The following is a 16,400-nucleotide window of genomic DNA, read 5'->3' on the forward strand; positions in this document are numbered from 1 at the left end:
AGGCGCAAGACTTACCACTTGGCCACTCCGCTGCTCAGAAAAACACGTGACACACCTTGCACGTGTGTACTGTACATTGACCTTCTTTCGCACCGTACGTAGCCGACCGCGCTAATCGGAGGTGCGGGTAAGGACAGCAAACTAAACGAAAAAGGGAGTTCTAAAACTGTTGCATGCATGTTGAACCTCGCAGCACACACGGGGTATAGTGGAACCAAATAATCCCCTACTGCAAAGACAAATAATCCCCAAGTGCTCCACGCGAGCACCTGTGAAAGCCGGCACGGCACACGAAGGGGAGGGTGGTCAGCACCACGCCCGGCAGCCTTTGTCTCCCCAGTGGCGACGTTAACACAGAGCAGCACCAGATACTCATTTGAGGCCGAGTCAACCTAAGGAAGGCCCAGGGCCGCTTCAGATATTCAAGTGTTTTGGCTGTGAGCGGCAATCGAACTCGGCTCTCCAGGTTCGCAGCGCTGCGCATTAACCCCTCCGCCACCACTCGTTCCGTACAATTCACAAGTGCACGCACACGCACGCGTGAATGTGTGTGTGTGTGCGCGCGTGTATAATATATGAACACGTGTCACAGAGGCTCTGCAAATTGAAAAATTGTCTTTCATGCAACGGTGAGGTATAGAAATAATAATAGTGTGCCAGATATCTATTGAATGTTATCTTTTAAAGCGAGCATATGTAGCCCGACTGGCTGTCCGTCACGATCAGTGGCGAGCCGCGGCACGACGACCTACCTCGGGCCTCCGATTAGCACCGTTGGCCACGTACGGTGCGAAAGAAGTGCAACGGATGGGCAGAGCCGAATCCAGGGAGGCCCCTGGTGAGGAGCGCGAGCCAGCGGAGGGAACGTGAGCAAGCAGAGGATCGAACTACCTACCCTGACAGGCGTTAAGTCCCACACCTTGTTGGCGAGTTGACCACCGACTTGTCGTGTTTGTAAAGAAGAGGAGACGTATAGTCCGAAGCACCCCCGACTCACGTGACCATTGAAGCGACGCGGTGCTCATCTCCCGTACGCAGCATTGAGCTCACGGTGGGAATTCTACATTCCTATGGCGGTCGGAGGGAAACAGCGGCGATGGGGGCAAGAGAATTTGCGAGTCTCTCTATAGGAGAGTCACTGTCGACTTACCCACAACGTCGAATAGTTTCACCGACCCCGGAAGGGAGGAACTATGAAGGGGCAGAGTGGACCCCTCCACCAACAACCGAGTTTCGTCAGCGGTTATTAAATTCGCCGCTCATCGTTTTATGTAGAGATATATTTTTAAAGGTTGAGTATATTTCCTTCTTTCCATTTTCATGAGACGAAGGACAGAGCGTAGAGGGGGGGGGGGGGTAGAGTGAGATGAGAGGGGAGAGATGGGCAGGACTAACTCCATGGAGGTCATTGGTGAGGAGTGCGATCTTGAATTTGATTTGGGATGGGAACGGAAGCCAGCAGAGGGATCGGAGGAGCCAGCAGTAGAGGACTGTGGCGATGTGCGGCTCCCGTTGGAAGAGGGATGGCTAGCAGCCAGTCTGTCTGCCAGGCTGGTTACAGGGAGACACCAACTCGGGTCCGTTCTAGTGGCTAGCAGCCAGTCTGTCTGCCAGGCTGGCTACAGGGAGACACCAACTCGGGCCCGTTCTAGTGACTAGCAGCCAGTCTGTCTGTCAGGCTGGCTACAGGGGAGACACCAACTCGGGCCTGTTCTAGTGACTAGCAGCCAGTCTGTCTACCAGGCAGGCTACAGGGGAGACATCAACTCGGGTCTGTTCTAGTGGCTAGCAGCCAGTCTGTCTGCCAGGCTGGCTACAGGGAGACATCAACTCGGGTCTGTTCTAGTGGCTAGCAGCCAGTCTGTCTGCCAGGCTGGCTACAGGGGAGACACCAACTCGGGCCCGTTCTAGTGGCTCGTCAAGCGGCAGAGAAAGTCACCCGGGCGGGAGGGCACTTGTCTCTTTGGTGACGGTGCCCATTTGCGTCTCTCCCCAGGCACTCAGCTGAGAGCACGAAATGGCCGCGACTTACAACGCAATGGGTAACCCATTTAGAAACTCGCGCACGGCCGTGATACATTCTTTTATTATAATAAGAATGCGTCGCGTGATAATATTCAAATGTTACTTCAATGTTCTCTCTGCTTAATTCAGAAAAGGTAATGATATCAAGCTAATGTTATTACATTAACAAAGACAGACTTGGATTTTGCTCGACACTGCGGTAGTGCTGCGGTTAACGCACCGGACTGTGAACCTGGCGAACTGAGTTTGATTCCTGACCTCGAATAGCATCAGTGGCGAGCGATGTGTGAACCGCGTCTGGGAGGCCCCTTCACCAACCCTCCATAACCAGCGTGGTGAAGTATGGTCAGACAACTATTAGCGAGTAGCGATGAACGCCGGCACGGTGCACGAGGGGGTGGGGTGGCCAAAACCACGCCCGGCCGCTTTTGTCTCCCCAGTGGCGATGTTTACACATCGCACCAGGTACTCATTTGAAACTGAGTTGACCTACGGGAGATCCAGGACCAGTTGAGTCGCCCGGTTTGAAGCGCAGTGCGCTAACCAATGCCCCACCGCTCCCGCCCGTACCGAAGACAAAGCCTTAACAGACTGTCGGGGCAAGTGCTGTTAGCGAGCACCTATGAAGGCCGGCATGGCACAGGAGGGGGTGGGTGGCCGCCTTTGTCTCCCTAGTGGCGATGGTTACGCATCGAACGAGGTACTAATTTGAGGCTGAGTCGACCTAGGCGAGGCTCGGGACCGGTTCAGGCAATCGTCACCGGCGTTGGCCGTGAGCGGGAATCGGGAAACAGGTTCTTATCGCACGCAGGCAACACAGCACAGCTGGGTAGGCTTCTGGCTGGCGGCGACTGATGATAATTGTGACTGTGAGAACATTCACACCATCGCCATCACCGTGTCACAGCAGCCGCCGACTCCGCGTGACGCCATCTCCGCCGCGATAATCCATCAGAGAGGCGCGCACAGAGAACCCCCTCGCGAACGCCACTCGGTAGCGAAGCAGCTTGACTCATCAGCATCTCCGCCACAGCACTACCGGTTACACGAACCCAACGATCCACAACCTTGTTTGCCCTATAATTGATGAATACACTTAGAGACAATAGCAACAATAATATTTGTATTGTTGTTGTTGTTTATTTGAATACATTAACCCCCCACTCCACCCTTCACTCTTTGGCCTGCGTACCTGATTGGATCACAAGTGACAACATCACGTTTGTCCCACCTCTATGTAAGACCAAAACAGGAGGATTAGTCCACAAATTTCTGGCTGTTGCCTGATGATGCTGATTGTAATTTCTGGCGAAACTTCACGGTCATCGAATTGTAAATGTCGTGGGTTTACTCTCCAACACACAAGCGGTGTGCTGTACTCGTAACGAATTGACGTGACAAGCCCTTACGAGTTGGCTGCGTCGGGTGGTGACGGATTTAACGACACATTTAAATGTACGCGATCTAATCCAACAAAAACCTCCATTGTGGATAATATTATCTGCATTTATATGGCGATTCAATGGCTCGGCAACTCAAAACGACCTGCGTCATATCTCGTCGCACACACGTGAAGAGTTATGCCCCAGTGGCAGCAGTCTCCGTGTGGTACAAAGGCACTCGGCACGGGCCTGTGAGTTGCCATTAGTCTGCCAGTAGGGCGCGATTAGTGCTACGATGTGTAATCCCGGGTAATTTGCAGCGTCACATTCAAAATGTTGGCTCATTTGGACCACGATTCGGGAACACGACGACCCCACTCTGTTCGAATGCCTGTGAAGCAGATGGCGTGTTATTTCGCGGTGAATGCGCCTCTACCGCAGATATTAACCGGGGAAGCCGGCCAGATTAGAACCACGAACCTCTCGCAAACTCGCGATGAACGCGCCACCGCGTGACCTTCTGCCCCACGTCCACCGAGGCGTAACGCCGAACCACATCACGGACACTCGCCGTTCACAGGTTCGCCGGTTCAATTCCATCTCCCGCGGCGCGGCAGTTGAAAAAATAGTTGTGTGGGCGGGGTGGGGGCGGAGTTTGTTAACATCCCCTCGTCTCGGTCCACCTCGCGGCGTGAATGTGTACAGGGCACCCACAGTTGATGGGCAGACAGCGATTGGTGGGGCTAAAGTGCGGGTTCTCCTGCCTTTCGCAACACGTGTGGCCAGCGTGCAAGAGCAAGGCCCCCTTCGAGAGGGCTTCTCCAGAGCTCCTGCTGGTGGAGGCCACACTGCCAGCAATGTGCCCCGAGCGAGCAATCGCAGAGAATGCTCCACACTTTACCCTCACCACATTCTAACTGTGCGCGGTCCCCCTTACTCCAACAAGCCGCTGGTGCGATCGCAGTCGGCAAACCTGACCCAGGCGGTGGCAATTCCACGGTTCCGTGGCAGAGGCCGGTCCGTCCATGCGACCGGCTCTGTTGACATCCCACAGAGCGGTTGCTTATTTTAGTGACACCCACCCCACCGAAACAGAGAGAGAGAGAGAGAAAAAGGGAAATTATGGACCGGGATTCAACCCTACAACTGCGAGCCAAGAGCCATCGCCACGGTGGCCAGCGAGGATCTTCTGCTATGGGCGCGCTCGCCTTTGTTCGGCTCAGCCGGCGCGGGCGAATCTGCTGGCGGATTATATTTCCAGCTGGTGTCCTGCAAAAAGCTCCCCCCCCCCCCGGCTCGCCCCCCATACGCTTGAAAGGGTTCCCCCGTGTCACCCACCCCACCCCCACGACCCCTCATGAATATTCATCGTCTCATTTGCATGTTGCGGTGTGCAGCGTGGGAGGGGGGGAGGGTGTAGCAACAACGGACCGCAGACAACAACTTCCAGCGATGGTGTCCCTGGCAACTCCACGGAGCCTCAGAGAGCCCCCCCCCCCCGCCCCTTTGTGGGCCCAGCCACTGGCCCACCGCACACATCTGCCAGTCCGTAACTCACCGCTTCCGAGGGAGGCTGCGACAGCCAATAGCAAAAAAAAACTAAATTGTGTGGCCGCAATGAGCCTCCCCACCGGCATGGCCCCCCACTCTCGTGCCCCCCCCCCCTCCAACAATCAACCCACCCCCAGCTTCCCGTCTGTGCGATTTACAGACAGGAGACGAGTGGACTTGTTTTGGTGTTTTCGTGCGACAGTTAATGATTGTTTCGCGTTTGTAACCCTCTCCTGTTCGCGATTTGTAACAACGCTCTGGGGCATTTGGTTGCTGGGAAAGGCGCTGTTTAAAAATATATATTATAAATTGTTGTTGTTGTTATTGTCCTACCGTGTTCCGTGTTTTGTTGGACAATGAACTACAGCAATGCAGCCGGTTCAATTTGTCTAAGAGGAAAATTGTAAAATAAAAAATAAAAGACGCGGCGGAGTCTTTGTTGGGAAGGATAAAGCATGTGCCGTGTTTGTGGCGGGGGGGGGGAGGGGAGCTTTAGAGCTCATCGTATTCCTCCTTAAGTATAAATGAAGATTCTGATTCTGTTCGCCACGGGCAGAGAACAAGCATGCACGGTCGCCTGTACAGCCCTGACGAATGCGCGGGTGGTGCCGATCGAGGCTTGCCCGGTACACGACAAAGGCGAATAGCAGTTTAACACTACTTTAGCCCTTATTTGTCTTTTGTCAACGTGACACTTTTTTGCTGTTAGGCCGTGTCGGGTGGTGGAGGGTTACGACACATTTATAAATAACGCGATCTAACCCAAAAACCTTTATTATGAATAATATTGGTCGCGAAAGCCTAACGCGTTAAACTGAGTGTTGTTATTGTTGTTGACCAGAGCGCCGGTCGCGTTCACTCGTGAGGCTCAACCGCGTAGCCGTGGGGCTGGCCGGGTTCGTTCTCTGCTCTTCTTCGTCCGCTCGCTCGCTCGCTCGCTGCTGCTGCTGCAACAGCAAAAAGCGGTCGGCCCAAACTTTTATTAAACCGATTAGCAAATGAGGATCTTTAAATGAAAAAAAAGCCCATTAGAAAGTAATTTTCTGAAACGTATTGGAAAGCAATTAAAACCTATTAACACCGACAATGCAATTAAGATCAATAAAAAAAATCTGTTTTAAAAGCATTATGCCTAAAACCTTTTCGGGGGGTTACCTTTCAGAAGTCAATTAAGTGGCATTAGTAACCGTATCGTCGCGGTTCGAGCCTAGAGTGACAGGCAGCGGTACGCGGGTCGAGCAGGGGGTCCCGATATGCTCTCGGCATCGCAGCCCGCGTGTTTAACAAACAGCTCCGAGCTGCTTCTGTAACAACTTGTCACAGTGCGATCATTCGTACGGAACGCTGGCGCTCAGAGCCGAGGTGTTGTAAAGGGCATCCTGAAACGATCGGATCTGAAGGTTGGTTTAAGCCAGATTCTTAAGACTACACGGTGTATGAGTTGCTCGCGTGTGTGTGTGTGTGTGCACGCGTGTGTGTCTGTGAGCGTGTGTGTGTGTGTGTGGGGAGCGGTAGTGTAGTGGTTAGCGCGCTGCGCTATGAACCTGGCGACCCGGTTTCTATTCCGGCTCACGGCCAACACCAGTGAGGATTATTTGAACCGGTCCTGGGCTTCCCCTAGGTCGACTCAGCCTTAAATGAGTACCTGGTGCGGTGTGTAAACATCGCCGATGGCGAGACAAAGGCGGCCGGGCGTGGTGCTGGCCACCCACCCCCTCGTGTGCCATTCCGGCCTTCATAGGTGCTCGCTAAGAGCACTTGCCCCTACAGTCTGTTCAGGTTATACGGGGGATCGTTGTGTGTGTGTACAAGCGGGTGTGTGTGTTTGTGTGCACGTGCGTGTGTGCGTGTTTTCGCTGCGCTATAAGTCCGCTTCTGTTCTCGTGTTGACAGACGGACAATTAAGCCGCCCCGTATGACGGAGCTCTCTCCACCTTAGCCGATATTGGCACCAAGATCGCACGATTACATTTTTGTGATTTTTCTTTCTCCTCTCTCTCTCTCTCCCTTTCGTTTTCTCATGTTCATTACCTATTGTTGGGCAGCATTACTCCATTCGCTGCCTTCAACGACACACTCCCAGTGTTGTCAATGGATTACACACCCCTAATTAGGAACGCTGATGGACAATCCGGGGTGCGGGCTAACGCCACTATCGGCACAGAATCGTCCTCATTGCTGCCACGCTTTTGGACTCATCCTGTCCATGGTGGGGGCCTGTTTCGTCGGACAAGTAGTAATTGCACCACGGACAATCTCATTCGTAGTGCTCTATTCCATTCTGTTATAATACAATAAAAAAAGCATTAATGACATATTGACGGTTAGATTTAAAGCCAAACTCATTATATTGACTGAAATACATTTGAAACAAAAATCCTCAACAATTCAATATGAATCTGTGACGTGGGCTATCAATTAAAGTGAATCTTTTGGTATAAAAATTGGCTTTGTAGAAAATTATGTTTCTAAAAATAACGTAGATATAATCAATAAGCACGATATACTCTATCTTGGCGGAGTTACACGCGATGCTCATCTGTGAAATTATTCCATCTCTCATTCCTCAAATGTGAGACACGCTAAACATATTTTTTTACAAATACGCACTGCAACATCACAGTACAGTACCTTGTCTTTAGAAGTTGGCATCGCGTGGAGTTTCCCGCCCACCCAAGTACAAACAACTCAATAATTGGCCGGTAACACGCACATATACAGAGGACCGCAGAGCTTAGAGGAGAATTTGGCAGCGGCTCGTCTGTGGTTCTTCCTCCTCGCGCCCCTGAGTTTGTCTCTCTGGTTGTGAGCGAGGATCAAATCCAGTGCGACGCCACGTGACAAATTGCCATTATTATTGTTAACATATATTATCAATAGATACACATCATTGCCGGGTGTCCCTTAAATGCAAACCTCTCCTTGATAAAAGAGCTATATATCGGAATAATGGGTGCTTACCCGGTTTAATAATAACATAAAACATCCGTTCGTTAATAAGTTCATATTAGATTACTGATGATCGGCTGGGAATTGCGCTGGACGACGGGACGAGGAGGTCGTGGATTGGAGGACGTATGCTGGTTAAACTGTGGCTTGGAGCAGGGTATGTGACGAATAGGAGGGAGGTTGGACAGTGGTTGAGAATTGGGGGGAGGCGTAGAGTGACGGATAGTGAAAGGAACGCGTCCGAGAGGACGTCAGCCTTGGAGATGGAGCGAGAGAATCGGCTCGTGTATTGCGGGTGCTGGATCGATTGCTGCATCGCATAAGCGCGAGGGATGAGAATGACTTGGGGAGGCATTTATCAAATCAGTGGATTTACCATGGCTGCTGATGACGACGATGATGACTGGAGTTTAGAATGACCCTAATGTCAAGCTAGTCAGGCATGATGTGTTTAATTGTCTATTTCTGTCACCGTATGTTAACTGCTGCTCAAACAGCTGTGGAAGAGAGGTCAACACAGAGTGAGGATGACCGTGAGTGCAATTCCCAGTCGGGAGCCATCTCAGCCCATCATCATTCAGGGTCGATAAAAACGAGCAAGGCTTTGCATGAATTGAACAGTTGTTGTCCTGTGGACAGGCTGACCCCCGACCAAAGGATGTGGAAATTCCACTTTTGAATCAACACTGAAAGATCGTAACCTTATCGTGGTGGTGGTGGGGTCTGTGTGTTTCAATGACCCTCAGAACTATGTCGCTTGAAGTCTTCTACTCCTCGTAGGGTCTCCTTTCGCGAACAGGCCTGGACGGAGGTTCCAGACAAATAACGGTCCAATAAAAAGCCCCTCATGAATGGTTAGAAACAACCAAAGGCAGAGAACCTCGCCCAGACAAGGGATACCGGGACACACCCCTGGAGCCAGGCCTGGGAGTGGTGTTCGCCGGCAAGCACCTGGTGGCCGGGTCACCACCACGTAACCCAGTCGGGCCCGGCCGGAAATGGCTACGTGGCGCCGTCCTGTGGACCCGCCATCCGCAGGACGAAGAGTGAGGGGCAGGTGCGATGGCAGTATTGCAGGGAGAGGGATGGTCTCAGACGGACTGGACCTTGGCGATGGACACTCGCTATTGGGATGTGGAATGTCACCTCACTGGGTGGGGATGGAGCCAGAGCTGGTGGAGGAGATGGAAAGGTACCGACCAGATATCGTTGTTCTCACCTCCGCACTCAACATTGACAATGGAACCAAACTTCTCGGTCGGGGGTGGTCTCTCGCCTATTCCGGAGTAACCCCTGGTGAGAGGCCCCGTGCGGGTGTGAGGATGCTCACAGGGCCCGAGCTGGGTGTTGTGCAGTTGGCGTTTGTCGGAGTGGATAAGAGGGTCACCTAAATTAAACTTCGGGTTTCAGAAAGGAAAAACTCTTAACTGTTGTTCTATGCTTATGTACCAAACAGCAGTTCAGAGTATTCGGCCTTCGTGGAGACAGTGGGTGGAGTGCTCGACATAGTGCCGCCTACTGACTCCACAGTCTTACTCGGCGACTTCAGTGCTCATGTGAGAATGGATGGAGATACCTGGAGAGGCGTGATTGGAAGGAATAGCCCCCCTGATCTGAACCCCACCGGTGAGATGTCTTGTGGGAGTTGCTGTGGGAGCACGATATACTGGTGCCGCTTTTGTGCACTATCCGGTCCCTCTATTCCTGGAGTGAGAGCTGTATCCACACCCTTGGTGGTGTTAGACTCCACCAAAAGGGTGCGTCTTCTCTCCACTCCTGCTTGTGACTTTCATGGACAGGTTATCAAGGCTCAGCCAAGGTATGGAGAGTATCCAGTATGGAGGCATGGAGGTGGCGTCGCTGCTTTTTGCAAATATTGTTGTCCTCTTTGCCTCGCCAGTCTGTGATCTCGAGCCTGCACTTGTACGGTTTAATGCCGAGTGTGAAGCGTCTGGGATGAGGATCAGCACGTCCAAATCTGAGGTCATGGTTCACTACCGGGAGACGGTGGATTGTTCTCTCCAGGTGAGGGTAGAACAGCTGCCCTTCGTGGAGGAGTTTAAGTACCTCGGGGTCTCTTTCACGAGTGATGGTAAGTAGGAGCGAGGGATCAGCTGGTGGATCGGTGCGGCGTCTGCAGTGTTGCGGGCACTGTATCGTTCCGTGGTATTGAAGCTGGAGCTGAGTTCTCGAGTAAAGCTAGCGGTTCAAAGGTCGATCTACATTCACACCCTCACCTATGATCATGAGCTTTGGGTAATGACCGAAAGGATGAGATCGCAGTAACAACGGGCCTAAATGAGGTTTCTCCGCAGGGTTGCCGGGCTCACTCTCCGTGATCGGGCGAGGAGCTCGCTAAGCCGGAAGAGCCTCAGAGTCGAGATACTGCTCCTCCGGATTGAGAGGAGCCAGTTGAGTTGGCGCGGGCACCTGGTAAGGATGCCCCCTGATCGACTCCCCCTGGAACTCTACCGTGCAGCACGTTCCACTGGGTGACGACCCCGGAGCTGACCCAGGACACGCAGGTGGGACTATATCATTCGGCTGGCCTAGGAACAACCGGGAATTCACCAAGGAAGAGCTGGAGTCTGAGTCTTGTCACCAGGGAAAGGGAAGTCTGGACCGACCTACTAAACATGCTGCAGCCGCGACCCTCACCTGGACAAGCGCACTGAGAAACGAACGAACGATCAGCACTGGCAATGGAGAAGAAAATTGGGCAACGCTTATTTGAGTAGGAAGACTATTTGTAAATGTTGTGGGTTTACTCTCGAACACACCGGTGTGCTGGACTAGTAACGTATCGGGATGTTTTATTGATGTGACAAACATTACTAATTGGCTGTGTCGGGTGGTGGTGGGTTTAACGACACAAACCCCACCCCCCTCCTCTATTATGAAGAGTATTTGGCTTTGGCATATGGGGCATATCATCGTCATCGTCACCACCATCAGCAGCGGCAGCTTGACAATAGGATCGAGCGCCCATTACTCCTGAGCGTCTCTGAGCACTTTGCACGCGACGGGTAAATTGCTTCACGTAGCTCGTCTCAAGCACTTGAAAGGGCACCCCCAGCGGCAGCTGTCCCACTGCAGTACGACGTGACGGAAGTGCGAACGGCATTGTTCTGGAGAATTTGACACTGGTGCGCAATGGGCTACGAGTTGCGAATGATGGCAAGGGGTTTCTTTTTGCTTCCACTGTGTGAAGGAGACGGCGCATGGTTTATTTTTAACAAACAAATTGTTACGGTTAACGCCACACCACAGTGTTAACCAGGGCAACGTGCCAGTGTTGGACCAGGCGACGTACCGTAACAAGCTGCCACTGGGCCATGTTCGACGCGCCCCGATCCACTGCTGGATGAAGGCTGTCTCAAGCCGTCGTCAGAACTGGGGGGGGCGGGGGGGGGGGGGGTTACGCTCCGTGCGTTCTTGTTGGCGGCGCGCGAGAGCGCAAGCGGTGGATCTGTCCCTGGGGGACTTAAACGTTGAGTGGTCAAGCGGAACCGCAATCAAACACGGCCTCGAACACCAACTAAAACCACCCCGGATTGGGTGTTTTTTTTTGTTGAGTTAGGCCACGTAATGATGTGGCCTAATTTGTGTCATGAATCCTTCCGCCACCCGACATTGCCTAACAAAAAATGTTAGCTGTCACGTGTGCGAGCGTTTCGCTTGGTACTGCGTCAATAAGCCTCCGCCGAAGAGAGAAAGTCAGGATGTTAGAGCGAGAGTGGATTATTAATTTGCGTGGTTCCGCGTGAGATTAATTGTTGCACTCCTGGCAAATGCAATCAAGTGAATCACATGCACCTTTGCATTCTCACCCAGCACACTTGCATTATAGACACTTGCTTTACACACACTTGCTTTACACACACTTGCATTACACACACCTGCTTTACACACACTTACATTAAACACAATTGTATTACACACACTTGCTTTACACACACTTGCTTTATACACAATTGCATTATACATACTTGCCTAATTTCTCAACACAATAAACGTACTTCACATCCGCTTGATAAATTTTTGCCTTGCAAGGAATGGTTCACCATCTCATTCGTCCCAAACGGCGTCTGATGGATATCACAATGTGACAAATTCTCCCCTGTTTACTTTAAATTAAAAAAACACAACTCCTGTGTATGTGCATATAAGAATAATTATAATGAAACTGACGAAACATTACTTTGAGGATATTCATTTCCCGCACATTGGTGCAAATGAAATTACGGTGAGGTGATATTTCATACACTTTCCTAATAACAAGTCCAAGTACGTCTCTCTCTCTGTGTCTCTACATGCCTGTGCATAATTAATCACGCGCGCTCACTCTCACACTCAGAGGATCATTGTGATTGTGACAACGACAAAGATTAATTGGCGCTCATTTTCCTGCAGACGCGCAATTTACGGAAATGTGACTGACAAGAACCCCGAGAGAGACGCACGTTAAAAGACCACGTGATTCTGGTGCAATATATATAATGCCTTTTTAGGGAGGCTTTTAGTTTTTTCTCGTGACTTTGTAACAATGTTATCTCGGGTTGCACGATTGTGCCATCACACGAGACGACGAATCCATGCAGATCTCCGGCAGGGCAAGAGCAACCACCTACCGTGTTCGAGAACGGCACACAGAAGTGGATATCACAGAGCCACCTCTGAGATCCCTGCCTTCAAAATTGACCTCTTCATCCACAGAGCGATGGACAGCACTTGTCCACCCGCGCTCGCTTTTGCAATGAGAATTGTGTTCGTCGCATGAACGAAGCTGGTTACGTTAATCGTCAGAGCCCGGAAATTCTTGACAAATTAAGTGCGGGACCAAATTTGATGCGATGTGTCCTCTTGTGTGCAGTCATTGGTGACCAGGGCTGAGACCATAAAGTCGCTATGCTTGAAAACTCGTTTTTTTTTTTTTTACAGCCGTCTGAGACCCAGAATTGAACCTAGAAACATCAGCAGTGCCGGCATCAGCACTCTGACCTGAACGGCAAGTATACGTCGTTGTATTGTACTGTAGCTCCAATGTCTATGCTCCCTGCCTTCACTAACCCGCAAAGACCGGGGCGAAGAACTGGCAAGCATCGTGGCGTGGAAAAAAAAAAGACACGGCCAGCAATGGACTGACATGAGGTCAGCACGTGTGCACGTGTACACGTGTACACGTGTGCACGTGTACACGTGTGCACGTGTGCACGTGTACACTGCACAAAAGCAATATGATTTGGTCGAGGGGAAAAAAATAATCGCGGCGATTTCCTGGGGATGACCCCAGCCTCTCTCTCTCTCTCTCTTCCGGGGTGCTGACTCGGTGATCCCCTGAGCCATCGAGCCGACCGTGAGGCCACTTGCAGTGGCTCGGCTTGGACAAGCTTGGAACCGATACCCCGATGCGTCGCAGCGGCGGGCACGATAATGAGGACACACCTAGGGGGAGATCGTATCCCTCCTAAGCCATGCTGACAGCTCCCGGGCCTGTACATGGCTCTCTTCCACATGTGGAGATGCAGGGAAAGCCACTTAGCGATGAAAGTCCTCGAGCTGCTACGGTTTCCTCTGTGGGAACTCCCACGAGCACCCCTCCTCCACTGCCCCCCCCCCACCCCCCACCTTGGCCATGACCGTTGTTTCAACTCCTCCACACTGTGTTAAACCACCACCGCACTGCAGGTCACAACACATCACTCATTAGCTCACCTACCCACTCACCGACTCATCCACTCAGCCACTCACCTACCCACTGACCCACCCACTCAACCGCTCACCTACTCACTCATTCATCCACGTAACCACTCACCTACCCACTCACCCACCCACGCAACCACTCACCTACCAACTCACCTACCCATTCACCCACCCACGCAACCACTCACCTACCCACTCACCCACCCACTCAACCACTCACCCACCCATCCACTCAACCACTCACCTACCCACTGACCCACCCACTCAACCACTCACCCACCCACTCACCCACCCACTCACCACTCACCTACTCACTCACCCACGCAATCACCACACCGCAGGTCACACCACTTCTCTTTCTGCTTCTTTCCTCGCACTGCTCCACGTTGGAATCCCCTCGTCCCATCATCATCATCATCGTTTTCTTCATTGAACTTTTAAAAAACCTGTTAAACCCTTACCGATTACGACTTTGACAGAGCTCTTCGTTGCTGGATTCTTGACGATTTGTGGGCTTTGAGCCTGTGCTCAGCAGCCTTGACATTGAGTTTCCGGTGAAGGAACTGACTGCGTTACGTTGAGCACCTTCAATCAATCGATCGATGGTGCCATCTCTTCCGAGCATCGCTCTATACGCCTTTGCCATTCGTATCGAACATTCGGAGTTGATCTTCCTCGCGATTGGCCAACTCTAAAACATTTCGTAATGAAGTTTTTTTTTTTTGGGGGGGGGGGGAAGGGGTTGGATCGCGTGAAAAATACGTGTCGTCAAACCCGCCGCCACCCGACACGGCCAATTAGTAAGGCTTGTCGCGTAAACAGAACGTGTGCCAATTCGTTACTGGCTCAGCACACGCCGGTTGTGCGTTGGAGAATAAATCCCCGACAACATTTAGATTTCTACGACCGTGACGTCTCGCCGGTAATTACAACAACGAGCATCATCAGGCAACAGCCAGGAATTGTGGATCAATCTTCCTGCTTCGGTCTTAAATAGACGGGGGGGGGAGGTAAATGTGATGTAGTCACCTGCGAAACAATCAGGCGCGAAGACCAGAGCGATGGGAAGGTTAAACGTTCGTCCCAACGTCCAAACTTCAGAGCTTTCTCCTTTCATGTCCAACTCCAAGCTGCTGGTCCCGGTGCCCTGCTCCTGAACCCAGCAGCAGCAGCGCCTCTCGATCTTGCAGGCAAAGTGGCATCGCAAGCGCCACAAACGTTACCGCTGTCACCGCGTGGCTAAAGCCAATATCGCTACCCCATTCACTTCTGAGCCACATTAACCGTGCGCTACGAGGCAGACGCATTCCTGACTCGTTGTCAGTGTTCACTGCGATGTGCGTATCCGGCTTGCGGGATTAATTTTGCGTGTGTATATATGAAGCGGTGATTCTCCATGGGGTTTATACAACGACTGGCGCGGTGTGAGGGCACCTTGAAGGGTCGTTCAAATATTACGCATAAGGAAATTAAATCGCTTGAATTATTCAAACGCCCCGGGTTTGTCGGCTAAAATTCGTCAACATTAGGGAAGAAGAAAAACAACAACAGCAGCAGCAGCAGAGTATGGCTCGAGGGTTTCTCAGACACTGATCACACTCAATAGGCCACACACCCAGCGATACGAGCAGTCCAACACAGGCGTGGAGGGAAATAGGAGCTCTGGCGGGTGATTGGGGGTGAGCGGCGCGAGTGGGTGGAATGAGTGAGTGTACGGGTGAGTTATGTACAGGTATGCATGTTGAACCTCATTCGCACCGTACGTAGCCAACCGTGCAAATCGGAGGTGCGGGGGAAGAACAACAAACGAGCACACAACAGGCAGGAGTGGATTATTGAGCGAGTGGGCAAGTCGGCGAGGTGCGTGGGCGAGTGGCTGGGTGAGTGCGCAAACGAGAGTGGAGGATGGTGGGTGGGTAGGTGGGTTTGGCGTGAGAGTGAAATTTGCGGATGAGTCGGTTGAGTGTGCGAGCGAGTCAGTGGTTGAGTTGGGTGTACAGCGAGCGAGTCAATGAGCATGGTGAATGAGCGAGCCGGTGAGTTGAGGCTGCGTGCGAACGCCCCGTGATGGCGCTGGCGGTGTGGGTAGGCAGTGATCGCGGGGGGCGACAGGGATGACGGGAGACAGCGATAAGCAGTCGGCTTCGGGACAGGTGTGTGTGTGTGCCGTTCTGATCCCTCCCTCTGCTCGCTCTCTCGCTCTCCCTCCCTCTCACCCGCTATCCCCCCCGCCTCTCTCTCTCTCTCAGTGTACTGGCCAGCGCTCAATCGTAACAAGGCAATCGCACGAGTCCAGCATAGCAGCTTTTAAGTCATACACAGCGCGGTCCTACTCATATAATACACCACCACCACCACCAGGACGCGTAGCAGGAAGTACTACACACGGAGCCAGCTCAATGAATGCATTTTGTCTATAGTCGGGCGTGCGCGCAGAGACGCACACGTGCTCGTAATATTTTGTTTGGATGCATTTTTAACACTCGCTTGTTCTAAAATCCCTGGCGTTAGCTTCCCCGTCCGTCTTCTCCCCTTTACCTCCAACCACCGACGCCGCCACCACATCCAACAGCAGCATCAGCAGCGGCAAGCAAGCGGCAGTACCATCATCAGCAGCAGTAGCAGCAGCAGCCGCCACTGCTGCTGCTACCGGCTGCTCCCGCTGAGGCTCAGGGAGTCGCCATGCCCGGGCGATTCGGCCTCCTGGCGGCTCTTCTGCTGGTGGGAGCGATGCTCTTCGTGGAGCATCAGATCAGGAAGCTGGAGCAGGCGAGGGCCAAGCTGGGTGAG

General features: G+C 52.3%; 1 protein-coding gene and 1 long non-coding RNA gene across 4 annotated transcripts in view; one reads left to right on the forward strand and one right to left on the reverse strand.

Annotated features, from left to right (window-relative positions):
- Positions 1-15,382, reverse strand: part of LOC116953174 (uncharacterized) — a 55,565-nt gene extending 40,183 nt beyond the window's left edge. The window contains exon 1 of the long non-coding RNA XR_012947169.1: positions 14,640-15,382. This is a non-coding gene — a long non-coding RNA (uncharacterized LOC116953174). The remainder of the gene's footprint in view (positions 1-14,639) is intronic.
- Positions 15,383-15,534: 152 nt separating this feature from the next.
- The window catches only part of LOC116953218 (heparan sulfate 2-O-sulfotransferase 1-like), a 96,294-nt gene continuing 95,428 nt past the window's right edge, over positions 15,535-16,400 (forward strand). Inside the window, exons 1-2 of one of the 3 annotated variants that reach the window (XM_032973183.2) lie at positions 15,535-15,646; positions 16,122-16,395. In XM_032973183.2, the coding sequence (XP_032829074.2) occupies positions 16,293-16,395 (103 nt within the window). In that variant the 5' untranslated portion in view covers positions 15,535-15,646; positions 16,122-16,292. The other 2 variants (XM_032973184.2, XM_076074758.1) reach the window with 2 other exon arrangements.

Source organism: Petromyzon marinus, chromosome 50 (genome assembly GCF_048934315.1).
Source record: "Petromyzon marinus isolate PM22_M1 ecotype Great Lakes invasive population chromosome 50, UKy_Petmar_22M1.pri1.0, whole genome shotgun sequence".
Classification (NCBI taxonomy): Eukaryota; Metazoa; Chordata; class Hyperoartia; order Petromyzontiformes; family Petromyzontidae; genus Petromyzon; species Petromyzon marinus.